Source organism: Schistosoma haematobium, chromosome 4 (genome assembly GCF_000699445.3).
Source record: "Schistosoma haematobium chromosome 4, whole genome shotgun sequence".
In the NCBI taxonomy this organism is placed as follows: domain Eukaryota; kingdom Metazoa; phylum Platyhelminthes; class Trematoda; order Strigeidida; family Schistosomatidae; genus Schistosoma; species Schistosoma haematobium.
The window spans coordinates 15,127,426-15,141,366 of NC_067199.1; the positions used below are offsets into that span (position 1 = coordinate 15,127,426).

The following is a 13,941-nucleotide window of genomic DNA, read 5'->3' on the forward strand; positions in this document are numbered from 1 at the left end:
ATATACTTAGACTTAAGTATAGTAACATTATCCAATTGTACAGACCGAGTTATATCCAGAACGTTTGTTAGGATTGACCAATATCAATGTTATTATGACATGTTAGGGTTACCATAATAATTATTACAGTAGCTTATCCCATCTCCATGTTATTATGACCTTCGTGATGTGGTAATTCCTGATTTGAGGATTGGAAACGGATGGATTTCGTAACGGCTGTTGAACAAAGCTGAATATAATGTCAATGTTAGCAACCACTGTATTACTGATGTATGCAATTTACAAGAGATTTGAACGTGATAACATTTAGTTTGAATTTAAGTGTTTTAACCGCTAGTCTACACTCTTCAACTTGATAAAATGTAAATGATCAATCATAATGAACAATAAATTTGTTTATAACACATCAATTCACGGTGGTAAATTTTGAATTTTCGACTCATAATTTCTTTCTCTAACTAAATCTATCAAGCTGATAACAAATTTGTTTTAACTGTTCATCTTCGTTACATAATATACCGAAATATAACAAACAAAATATTTTAAACATTCCAGACTATTATTCAGCTTTCTTAAAATAGATTTTAGAGAAAGAAAACTAACAAATTGGATATTTTTTAAAAATTATCTTTACCAGAGGAAAATGCAATTAAAATGAAACATTTACAGAGATAATAAGTGTGATTTTTTGAAGAGTATCTGCTTTTGAATCAAGTGATTTCTAGAAGAGTCAATTTTTAGTGTTAGCAATAACATGAATGATTTAAAATGGTGATCATTTGAACAATGCACTTCACGAGTCAATGAATATTGAAAATATAAATCCAATAGAACTCGATTAATTGATTATAATCCTGATATTGTGAGATTTCAGTTGAACAAGAATCGAGTCTTCAAAGAACATACTGCTGATAGATTCAAGTGGCAAGTGACATAATTAACCAGCAATTATTTCTATTTCGACATTTCTTCAATTACTATAAATTTATGATGAAATTATCTACTAATTTTGACATCAGGAACAATGAACTGATTCACATATTTCAATAAGTTAGTATTTTCAGAATGGGGATCTGTGGAGGTTGTAGTAATTTCAACAGTGGTATTCATGAGTCGATCCAAGCTAGACCACCATTGAAAACCTGGAAGCAGTAGACAGTCGTTTCGTCGCAGTGTGGAACTCCTCAACAATGCACGCACATCCACGATCCCACACGCGGGACTCGAACCTAAAATGTACGGTCTCGCGCGCAAACGCTTAAGCTCTAGAATACAATCTCCACCTGTACGTGTATCAAATCCCAGAGTGAACATCAACACTGAGATGCAGATACATCCAAATGACGAATCCCAAATAGGACAAAACGCGCGTCCTGGATTCCACTGCTATCCACTATCCATCTTTACTTATAAAAACAATAATGTATGACTAAAAAAGGTTATATGCACATTTATCAAATTGGGTTATTCTATAATTAAGGCTGAAGGAGTCCTAAACTAGGAAGGAACGGTCATCCAGTGCTTCCAGATTTTCCATGATGGTCTAGCTTCAACTGACTCATGGTCTCAACTATTATAATTAATTACTATGACATTGATATGGAGTATAGATACAAATCGGTAGAAGAACTTCTTTTTTAAAAAATGTTATATTTCACTGTCATAAATAAAATAAACATTTGAACTTTTAGCCCCATTTCATTTTTCATGTTAATATAGTCAAATCATTCATTTTCTTAGAAAAATAATTGCTTTATTTTAATAAAATTCAGTGAAACAACTGTTCCATATTTTATTATTATTATTATTATGTGAACAACCTTACACTATAAACATCCTTATTGATATATATACATGAGAAATATTTATTTATTACTACCCTACATTATCCTACATAGTATTTATGTTATTGCTTAAAAAGACATCATTCCATTTTTATCGGAACAGATATATTATAAACTGAACGAAGAATATATTTTTTCCAAATCAATTCTCATTTATAACGGTAGAATCTAATGAGAATATATTAGAAATAATATTACTCATTTAGTTGAAAAAGTTGAATAGATTTACAAAACATTGAAAGTGAATGTTATGTATATATTGACTATGATATTTCAATATATCGAACGAAGTGTTTATCTAAGTAATCCAATAAATGTGCCACACCTAAAAGGGGCGTTTAAATTAGCTTACTTAAAATAATAATATTAATACTATAAAATAAATAAATAAATGAGTTTCAACAATAATACAAATACAAAATTGTCAACTTAGACTTTCAAAAAAATTAATATATATATACGCCTATGACTCCCCATCGATAGTCTACTGTAATTATTTAGAAGTAGAAGGAAAAAATTGAAAATAAACACATACTAAAGTGTATTGAAATAGATCCTAACCAGTTAACTTAACATAATATTTATATTTATAATATGAATTACACATACACATACATTCCAGAGAACAAACTTTTCTTCACATTTTGATAACATGACTTTATTTACATCAAATTACTTAGAAAAAATTTACATCACTATCCTTGATATCCCTGGTAAGAGAAACGATAATTACTAGGTTACTATTGTAATTTCAAACAAACGGTCATAAAGAATATACATATAATCGACATCTGACTTTAGATTTCATCATCCTATGATACCGAAGCGTGAAATTTATTTTGTAGTCTTACTTTAGGGACAGACGTTAGTTAAAACGCCACTGACAACCAGGAGGTACTGGACACCTGTTTCGTCCTACTGAGAAATAAATTGAATTAAAAATACAAACCATTGGATGACAATTCAGCATTTGTAGAGTCAGCGCCCACACAAGGTCTGGAGGTCTTGGAATCGATCTCTAAAGGAGTCGAGGAGACGAACTGCTGAGGAATCCAATACTATAATGAGCCATCTGTCTAATGCATCATGGTTGTTAACGATTATCTAACTAAAGCCAATCTGTCACGTAAAACAACGAAATTCAATTATCTCTACAATCCCTGCACTATTAAGTTTATTGGTTTTACAAAAGCTTTCTTTGAATAATATGAAGAAAAGGAAAAATTGATTCTTAACGTAAAAGTCCAGTTTTTTTAACCTTTCAATAATTTAATAGTACATCGAAGTAATAATTATTTTGCCCTCGGTTATTAATGTAGTATTATGAAGAGAAAAAAAGAATATGACCCACAATCATCAAGATTTCATACATATGCAATATGATGCCCTACTGTTTAGTTTATGTTCATTTCGTAGATCTGCAAATTGACATTATAAGAATTAATAACATGAGAAACATGATCACAATATACCCCCTTCATATATTTAACATTGAAATAGTAATTAGGAAAACAGTAATAAACAGAAGTACAAGTTTATTTGGCAGACATTAGATAAAGGTTATTTCATAATAGATGCCTATATAAAAGGAAATGTGTTTTTCTGCACAATTTTAGGATACTACAACTAAGAGTAGTCCAAAATTTACATTAAATAAGGTTTAGAATGCAGCCGGTTTGAAGATCGCATTCATTATGGATTAACAGCAACTGGAAAACTATTGAAGGTCGAGAAACATTAAGCAGCTGACTAATCACACCTAAAACCTTCAGTTTTTGTAGTGAACACGATACCACTTGAATAATAACTCGTAATCCAATAGTTTACCTTTTTCAACATTAGATCGTTTGTGACACGACGTAATTCTAACCCAATATTATTGGGAAGAGAATCATTTGAAAACAAATGATATTGAAATTTCAGAGCAAAAATATACTGACTTAATGAGCAAAAAATGTTTACCTCGCTGTAAGAACTTAAGATCAGAAATTTTATCCGCACAAACTAATGTCATGTAATCCATAGGAGTCCTATACAAGCATTAAATAACTATCAGCTCTATAATCTTCATTGATTCTCCGGATGATACCAAACAGTCACAAAAAAACAACTACAAAAAGCAGGTACCACTAAACAAAGAGTCCAATTTTGAATACTGAATAATTGGTTGTATCATACCATATTTATTACAAGAGCTTTATATCTAAGGTTATAAATGATAGAATGTTTCAAAACTGAACTGAACACCAACTCAGTGTTAACATTCATTTATAATGATTTTTACCGTTTGGTGAAAAGTTGTAGAGAGATAGTTAACTGTAACTACGTTTAACAGATAAAAGAAAAGTACTCAGAATCCGATTGATAAAACCAGATATTTTAAACACACACTTCGATATTTATATGTATACAGAATTTATCTAATATGTTAGTCATATTAAATAAACCAGATAAAAATTTACTCATTAAATTTATTTATGTTTTGAATAAATGCTTGAATATCACAAGAATAAAATTCCAGTTCATGCATAAAATTTCATGTTTACCCTTTGTAATTCATCGTGTAGAACAGAAATACAAATACCAATACTTACACATACCACCAACGTTATTATTACTAGCTAGCTATAACGTTAACAGTAAAGAGAAACGTGAGAGAGGAAAAACAACACTGAATGTTATAAAATCTTAAATCATTTTAAGCAACAAATTATTATCAACAGTAAATAATATCAACAACAACAAAAATTATTATAGACCAATTGGAATGTAAAAAGGGTATAAAAAAAAAAGAAAATTATAGCATAATATGCGATAACAACAATACATGATGAAAATGATAATACAAAATAATAAACATACAATAGAAATTTATTATTTTTTGATACAGTGTAAAAGTATAATTTAAAAATGATTTAAGTCATATATGTATCTATGCAAGTATATCATGAATTTAAGTTGAAAATTAATTTATATATTTTCAGTACTGAAGATGAACAAATAATAGTTGAAGGGGTTCTCTAGGAGTTGATATAAATTACTGCTTGTAATGTGTTGGGGACGATAGATCCCCAAAACTCATATTTTGTAATTTCATCTTATCGATGAACTAATCGATTAAATGTTTAAATAGCAGTCAATTGATGAACTCATTGATTAATGTTTAAAAATTTCCCATGACAATATCGATTATATAAATATTTGTATATATACGTTTTAAATTGTGTTTGTGGGCTCGCTCGTTTTCTGGCTGTTTGCAGAATATATTTTCCATACCAAGCTTGGACTTCTCCTTCTAGATAGCGGGGCTGGGACGCATCAATAGCTAGATTACTGGTTGTTGGTCACTGAGTCTTGTTCTCGTTCGCAGATTAAGTGAAATTGTGAAGCTTCAAACCTAACATAATGGCAACAATGCACAGATAACTCCATTAGGAACCGAGTCGTACACTAGGACGAAGTAGTTATTCAACCCTCCTTGGTTTCCAGAAGTACCTCAACCAGAATTAGTTTGTGGCGAATACAACCTAAATGTTAGTGTGAATTGTACGGTTTTTTTAGGTTTATAACACGAACGGAACATAGCTGAACTCCAGTTGAAGCTTTACTGAAGTTGTAATGAAAAACCATGATCGTTGGAGTGTAATGGAATTTATATTTGAGACAAGTGACATTGATGGCACTGAAAAATGGAGCACAATAGTATAAAGTGAGTGAATTAAGAAATGTAAGTCGCTGTGTGCCAGCTCAGTTAATGCGTTCATTACAGAGCACGAGGGTCTTAGGTTAAACTCCTATCAAGACTGTTGGGATTTACTGCTAAAAAAAATAACAAATGAACAAAAGGGTTGCTCAGAACTCCCTGATTTTAGTAGTTTTTTAAAAGTTAGACTCAATATGCGATTTAAAACTATAAAACTTACATAATAAATCGAGAACATTAATTCCACCGACACATAAAATACATATTTGACATATTTTTTGGACGATATATAAATATTTTGAAAACCCATGAAATTAGCCTAAACTACCGGAGAAACAACCTGAGTATTGGTATAAACCATTGAGTTTTAAATAAAACATCATTCTTACTACATGCAAATATACATGAACTCGACGATGCAAATTGTTCATTTAACAAAACTGAGATACACTTTTCAGAGTTTTTCTTTTAATAATTACAAATGAATGAAATATCAGATTTTTTTTCAAGAAAAAGAAGGAACCACAAAATTAGCCGATCAATACATGACAATTTCGATAATGAAGTATTTATTAAGAAAAAATAAATAAAAATGAAATCGTCAGTAGAGTAAATGTTAAATTTTATTTATTATGATGGAGAATGTCAGTAAATGTGAAAGTGATTTTATTGGAAAAATAAAATAAAAACAAGAGACTTTTCATGATCAAATTTATAAATTAATAACCGAAGAAAACCAGTTGACATGATTTTTTGTAGATAAGTAATACATATAAACACAAGTAATAACATTTTCCTATCAGCAACATATGACAAGAACAAATTATTATGCAATACATGAATATTTATGTATAAGTGGTATGACTAGATGATATGACACTTGGTTTTATTACAAATAATAATTCCACCAATAAACAGTTTATAAAAGGAGTAAATTACACAATCACAAACGGAAATAATCAGTGATGAACAAAATATCCATACACTTAAAACACTATACATGAACAATAGGAAAAAACATGATATTAAAAAGAAATTCTTCTAAATTACTTACACATATACACGATAATCAGCAATGGAATGATACACACGAATATATGCATTGGACACAAAACACTGACAAAGTGACAATACAGTGAAATACAAAAAAATAAAACAGAAACCCCAATAGACAAAAACAACTGCTTTTCAACTTGTTTTTTTCCAACTATTATTGTCATTGATTTTTTTCCGTTAACATGTTTTTCAAAGCAAAAAAAATGACAAAACAAAACAGAGGGAACGACATTAACAACAACACTCGATCATGGAGACAAAAAATTTCCTGTTTTCCTTTATTTCGACGTTTGTGCGCGTATGTAGTCTACTCACAGAGAGAAGGGAGAAGAGAGGAATAAAAGAGACTGGGAATGAACAGATTTTGATTTTGTCAAATAATTTAATGAGGTGAATAACTAAACCAAAAACATAACAAAATTGGCTTTTGGAAAAGTATTACTGATGTATACAAACATGTAGAGGAGAAGGAGAACAAAACAGAACGAAGAAATGTTGAAATGATCAAAGTTATTGATGAGTAAATCGAAATGAAAACAAAAAATATTTTCATGCTTGTGTGTCCATAAATGAAGTTCGTCATCCGAGGATGAGTGAGAGAAAGAGAAGGTTTAGTGTTGATCGTGTGATGGCAATAACAAAGTGACATAACTAGAGGAAGAAAACAGGCCAGTACCCTTTTTTATTAACTTGCGTATGTGACTAATAATATCGAAATAAAAAGAATTGAAGTAGTAAACTACTTGTGTTGTTTACAACTACAAACATTAAAATTTGACCTCTAGGGAATAAAATACAACATTATGCTGACGATGATGATTAAAAATTGTCTAAACAATACATGAAGATTCAACACATGTATTTACAATTTATTGATTTCCAAGGCTAAATATTCACGAAATTTTAAGGACATTAAAAATATCCATTTGAAATAGCCGGTTAGGAATAAAGCTTATATAACTTATTATGGTTGTAGCGAACTATGTGGAGGGATTATCGAAACAATGTAATCTAATGACATTTTCAATTTAAAGTATCTATTTATAAACTTACTGAAAATTAATCACTGATGAACTTGTATATTTTAAAACATAATCATTATGTTAGTAGACACTATATTCTAATTATATGACAACTTATTGTTAGTTGACCTATGACTTTAACTTTCACAAACTCTTCAGTATTGATGTTATACATTTGAGTAAGGTTGAACGCAAAAGACTGGGATTAAATATTTGTGATAATAACTAATGAATTGCTTGAAAACCTTGAGAAATATACGGAATAGAAGTTTTCAAACGAAACAGCTAGAAGAATTCAACTAATTTTTAATAAGTTAGTGAAATAGTAAATGAGAATGCTCAATGTATACCTAATTGGATAACAATCTAAAGAGAGAAAAGCCTAAGTATATGATATTGCTAAAGCTATGAGACACACTTAACATTAAGACCAGTGAGTATGTCACAAGAGATTACGAAGTTGAACTAATGTTTATGGTTTCCAGAGTAAGATTAGTAATTGATACAAACACATTAAGTAGAAATCAGATGCGTGGTATCAATAAACTGATTATATTAGGAGCTGTTCCACTAATATCCAATAAATTTTGTCCATTTATAATTACCAAAGGAATTTCTCAAATTCGGGTATATTTTTAACTGGTGAGCCGTGATTTCAACAAAATATGGTTTGAAAACTATTCAAGAGTAAATAAGGGTGATAGTTTGCAGGTTTAAGTAAATTTCAATAAAACAAACTACTTGGTAGATATGAGTAGTTAAATATTACTAACAATTGGCTATTAGTAGACCTTATCAAACTAACGAACTGAATTTCTCAGTAGCCTTCTTTTCATATTCTATACATATAAAAATATATTATTTGAGCAACTTAGTGTATGAAAAGGTGTTCGTTGTAACATAAAATTAAAATGGATTGGTTAAAAATAACCAAAAGAAATCTACAAAAGATTATCATGATGAAAAAAACACCAATTTTATTGTTATTCAAAGAAATGAAACCCAATTTGAGACGTTTTACAGTAATTCCATAAACCATAAAATCTCAATAAACAACAAAGAGAAAAAGAGGGTGAATGGGGAGGAAACGCAACAAACAAAATAAAATAAATCAAAAGGAAGGTAGAATATAAAAAGCATTGGAAACTTGAAAAGAAATTAGCATGAAATCAACATCAACAACTTTAGGACTTTCATTTTGTGTCATTGATTAGTCAATTGCAATTTAACAAGTAACAATATCATTGGTCGAACACTGCATTATAGACGATAGCTTTATTTTTACAATAAGAGTTCAGTCAGTTAAAAAAATTATTCCCTCTATTGAAATCTGTCTCTTTGTGACTTGAAGATTGGTAGATCCTATGAGAAAATTATCAGTTCTGTCAGCAAAAACTGATCCCAGTATTTCCGGTCGGATGAAAACCAATTTATAGCACAAGTTGATGTAACTTAATAAAGAAAATTTACACGATCTAATCAAATAGAATGAAATAGATTTCATTTCATTTTTAGACAGTTCTTTACAGAAGACAACTTTATTTATTAAAGAAATATGAAACTAACCATTCATAAGTTAACAATTAAATAAACAGAAACTAGTAAAGAGTTATTTTATTGTAATTGTTATACTTGAATGCTATTACGTGTTCACCTTACTCGGTAAACGGAACGAAGGTCAAAGATACAGTGACACGATAGGCTATTCTAATCCGTTGTCCCAGGCCCTGCTAACTAGATCAAGAAGTCTTGATGAGGCGTAGAGAATACATTCTACAAACACCCAGAAAATACGAGGTCACTAAGCACACAAATCAAGCTTATTTATACAATGATAGAAATGCCCTTGGGAGAACCATAAAATAGCGTACTAAAAATTCTTCAACCAATGACAGTCAAGGATTCCCGAGTGGGAAATGTGAACTGTAGGTCAACTAAGCGTCTCTTGACGCGAAAACATAAAATTCAAATTTTCGGAATGAAATTACAAAATTAGGACTTTTCTGGCGATCTAACGTTCTCAATAGTAATATAAAACAGTTAATACAATACTGAAATTCTCTTAAAAATTAATATATTTCTAGTTTCTAATTTGACGTTTCGAATTTAAACTTACTCTAACAACGAGCAAAACTTGAAACAATAAGATAATTGTAACATCTTGACATATTAACAATACATAATACAATTTAATAAAAATATCGAGTTGAATGCTTTCAATAATGCTTTATATATAAATAACAGTCTACATGAATATTTTGACGAGACAAGTACAATAACTAAATGACATAAAACATAATTTCATTTGTAGTACATAAACATGTAACTGTCTAAAAAATATGTTAATCGTTAAGTTATTCTCTTTTTGTTTTAAAAATATACAATTATGAGTAATACTGAAAATAACAATAAAATTATGCTTAAACTGTTAAATATACAAAACAGGATATAAATTAAATGTTTTATAATTTATTATGTATCATTATGAATTTAAGTATACTAATATAAACATTTTCCATGAATATTTACCTATCAATCAAAGTAGTTGAGATGGGTTGTACGGAACAATAATACTAATAATAAACATTACTATGGTTAACGAACAGTAATCTAAGGTATAAATAAACAACATATTTAAAAATAATAACAAGTAGTTAGTGATGAATCACTTTCTATGATTCAGCTTTTATTCTTTTTCTATGAACATAGTAATAATGATAGTCATTATTATTATTATTATTATTATATTCTCCAAACAAATACTAAGAAACAACTGTTCACCAAAAATCAGTAGTTCTACCTCTCACTTTCTCGCTCCTTTCGCTTGGTGTCAACCGGTGCTCTAAACTAATGAAATTCTTCCAACTAAACGAAGTTTTTTTTAAAAAAAAGACAGAAAATCAGTAAAGATAAAGAGAAAGAGAGAGAGGAGGAGGAGGAGGAGAAACAGCAAACATATAAAAACCACATTTTAAATTCTATTGAAATCTTCATCCTACCCAAAGAAGACAATCCCATTCATCAACAAAATACTAACTTTTTTCTACTTTCAACTATTTCCTCTTAAAATAATTTTTTCTTTCAAAATTGACGATTTTATTGTTTTTTATATGTTGACTGACAAATTAAATTAAATTTTTCTTTTGAAAAACAAAAAGAGAATGCTTAACAGCCACTTTGATCAATACAGATATATTATTATAAAAATAATAAAAATTGGCTTTATATGATATATTTCTTAAGAATTTTTTTTAACTATTTCGCTATGTTTTATTCTCATTTCTTAAATTTGATAAATTAGACATGTTACATTTGTTAAATTGAAGTTAGAGTCAATCTGATTATGATTTAGTGAATAATTAGTTACAACTGACGCATAACCACCAAGATATGTGAGTAGGTTCAATTCGATATATCATAGAATTATGGTGACGTAAAGATTAAAAGAATGGATAGCAAAAGGAATTCAGTAAATAGATAATAAGAAAAACTAAACATTGATAATATAGTTCGAGAAGAAGAAGTAAAAAGGTGTGTATGAAGGAGTACTGGAGTTCAAGATCTGGAGAATGATTAGGAGTGAATAAACCTGCATTACTGAAACCAATTCAGAAGCATAGTATCCAAATTCTCTGACTACTGAGCGAGGTTATTACGCAGACCACAATCAGGTGATTTAGACCTACCAATATAATTCAATAGAATTGACACAATTTCCAGTGATTTATCCACATCAGTTAGGTAGGTAATTCCTTCTAATCATTTAACTTTCATTATTGTAAAGTATGTCCATGTTGATGTCTACTGGGATATTCTAAATAACTAAATAATTTATATGCAATTAACATTATCAAAATAGTATTTGCCAAAAATCATTGAACAAGAGGGAAATATAAGATAGTTTATTCTATTATCGAAATTTCTCTTTTATTAAAAAAGTGGATGACGTCATTTGAAAAACAAAAACTGACAGCAGAACCTTCAGTCATTCGATCGAACATACAAACTTTTTAACTGTTTAGCCTAATTACAATAATAAATATTTCTCACATTCACCAACTCATGATATACCATAATTGTTATCTCCTAAAATAACAAATTTGTTGTAGTTCTCATGTGATATCTAATCGATATCAAGAGAATTGACTAAAATACCTGACACATATCAAAAATTTATCGACCTATGGATAATAAATTACTTCCATTTTTAATCAAACAAAAAAATTTTCAGTAAATAAATTTTTAATCCGAAGTTAAAAGAATTAAGTGGGTACCATTTAAATAATAATAATAGTGAGTCAACTAAGAAATTAGGGTAATCAACCATGAACTAATTTGCATTTAACCTATTCAATAATAATAATAATGATAACAATAATAATAATCCCATCAAGAAATATCTAGAGAAAAAATTTATTCTGGTTATTAGAGTAATCCAAAGAAGACTTAATTTAATCATCATCGTACTTATCAGTTAGCTTAGAAATCAAACACTATGGAAATTGAATGGAAAACAAAAATTGAGTTCATAAACGTTATGAATAAGTTGTAGTAATTTACTAATTAACTCATAATATGAATAATTTCAAATGATCATTTTATTATGCTGAACCCTGTATGAAGATATAACTGGTAATAATAATAATAATAATAATAATAATAATAATAATAATAATAATAACCAGCCAGTCTGTCAGTGATTTTGCCCCCAAATGCTCTGGTATGGCCGAGAGTGGGGTGGGCCCGCCCTCCCTCTCGAAATGCTCTCACACGGCCACGCGTATACAGCCTCTGCCAGGAAGTCCTACTCATTGCCTTCTCGTGGCGGGGGTGTTGTTTACAAAAATGAGAGGACGAGAAGCGAATGTCCGGCGCTTTAACCGGATTCCAAACCAATCGTGCACATGGGCTCCAGTATCCTGCGGGAACAAATGGCGTATGAACCAATTGTTGGTCACAGGCTACCATGGGACTGCATCTCCTCACGATGCTCCATTGCCTTGTGGATCAGACCTTTAGGTTAAAGGCTCGGGGTGTGGCCCCCTAAGAAAACCACCTGCTTCGGTTTGGGCACCCAGGCAGTATCACAGCCCACACACACACAAATATGGTGTGGCGCATATATATTTGGTACCCTCTTGTACCAATATTTATGTGTTGAAATAAAATAAAAATCTGTCATACGCATCGTAGAACCTGGCACATGCGTATATCAATTCAGGTTGCCAAAAATCATTAACACCACGAAATGAAATTATTAAGACATATCCCAGGGCAGTAGATGTAGTAACCGTATTAGTGGTGGAAAAAACGGTTAGGGATCAAGAATACGGTTCGAAAGGAAAATATGAATCGGTACAATAAAGTTTTTTAAGATTTTATTTATTTATTTAAACACATAAATATTGGTACAGGAGGGCACTAAATATATATGCGCCACACAAAACGATGAGAATTTGCAGAGAAGGAAAAAAAAAGGTAAGGAGCGTAAAAAAAAAACAAAAAAACGATAACGAACAGATTAGTGTAAGGTAGTGTAATAATAATAATGGGGGAAACAGAAACGTACACTCAGAAGAGATCTTTCAGTTAAGGAAGAATCAACCACTTTTTATGAAGAAAGTAAAAGGTTACAGCAGGATCGCCATTGGCTTCTATTCTGAGCCATATCTGATAACGTCTCTACTCGAGAACGTTTAGATAGAACCGAATTTCCACCATAGACGAGCTGCTATATAAGTCGAAAAATAAGGATAGACAGAGTAGGAATAAAAGAGAGTGAATAAATGACGTAGTAAATATTAACAATAGTAATAATAATAATGTGAATCGTTTGATTAATAGTTGAAGCAAGAAAAGTATTTGCCATAATTATCGACAGTTCATCATATTTGTGTGCGGGCTGTGATACTGCTCGGATGCTCAGACTGAAGCAGGTGGTTTTCTTAGGGGGCCACACCCCGAGCCTTTAACCTAAAGGTCTGATCCACAAGGCAATGGAGCATCGTGAGGAGATGCAGTCCCATGGTAGCCTGTGACCAACAATTGGTTCATACGCCATTTGTTCCCGCAGGATATTGGAGCCCATGTGCACGATTGGTTTGGAATCCGGTTAGAGCGCCGGACATTCGCTTCTCGTCCTCTCATTTTTGTAAACAACACCCCCGCCACGAGAAGGCAATGAGTAGGACTTCCCTGGCAGAGGCTGTATACGCGTGGCCGTGTGAGAGCATTTCGAGAGGGAGGGCGGGCCCACCCCACTCTCGGCCATACCAGGGCATTTGGGCGTCGGTGGTTCAATGGTTTTTTAAGATAA

The 13,941-nt window shown here is 30.8% G+C and overlaps 1 protein-coding gene across 2 annotated transcripts in view; it reads right to left on the minus strand.

Moving 5' to 3' along the window:
* Nucleotides 1-13,941, minus strand: part of FUR1_1 (Uracil phosphoribosyltransferase, synthesizes UMP from uracil) — a 105,615-nt gene that overhangs the window by 75,371 nt on the left and 16,303 nt on the right. The window contains exon 3 of one of the 2 annotated variants that reach the window (XM_051215769.1): nt 4,838-5,526. The exons of the other annotated variant lie outside the window; for it this stretch is intronic. Coding sequence (XP_051066305.1) covers nt 5,497-5,526 — 30 coding nt within the window. The 3' untranslated portion in view covers nt 4,838-5,496. Of the gene's footprint in view, nt 1-4,837; nt 5,527-13,941 lie in introns of those variants that run through there. 2 annotated transcript variants of the gene reach the window in all.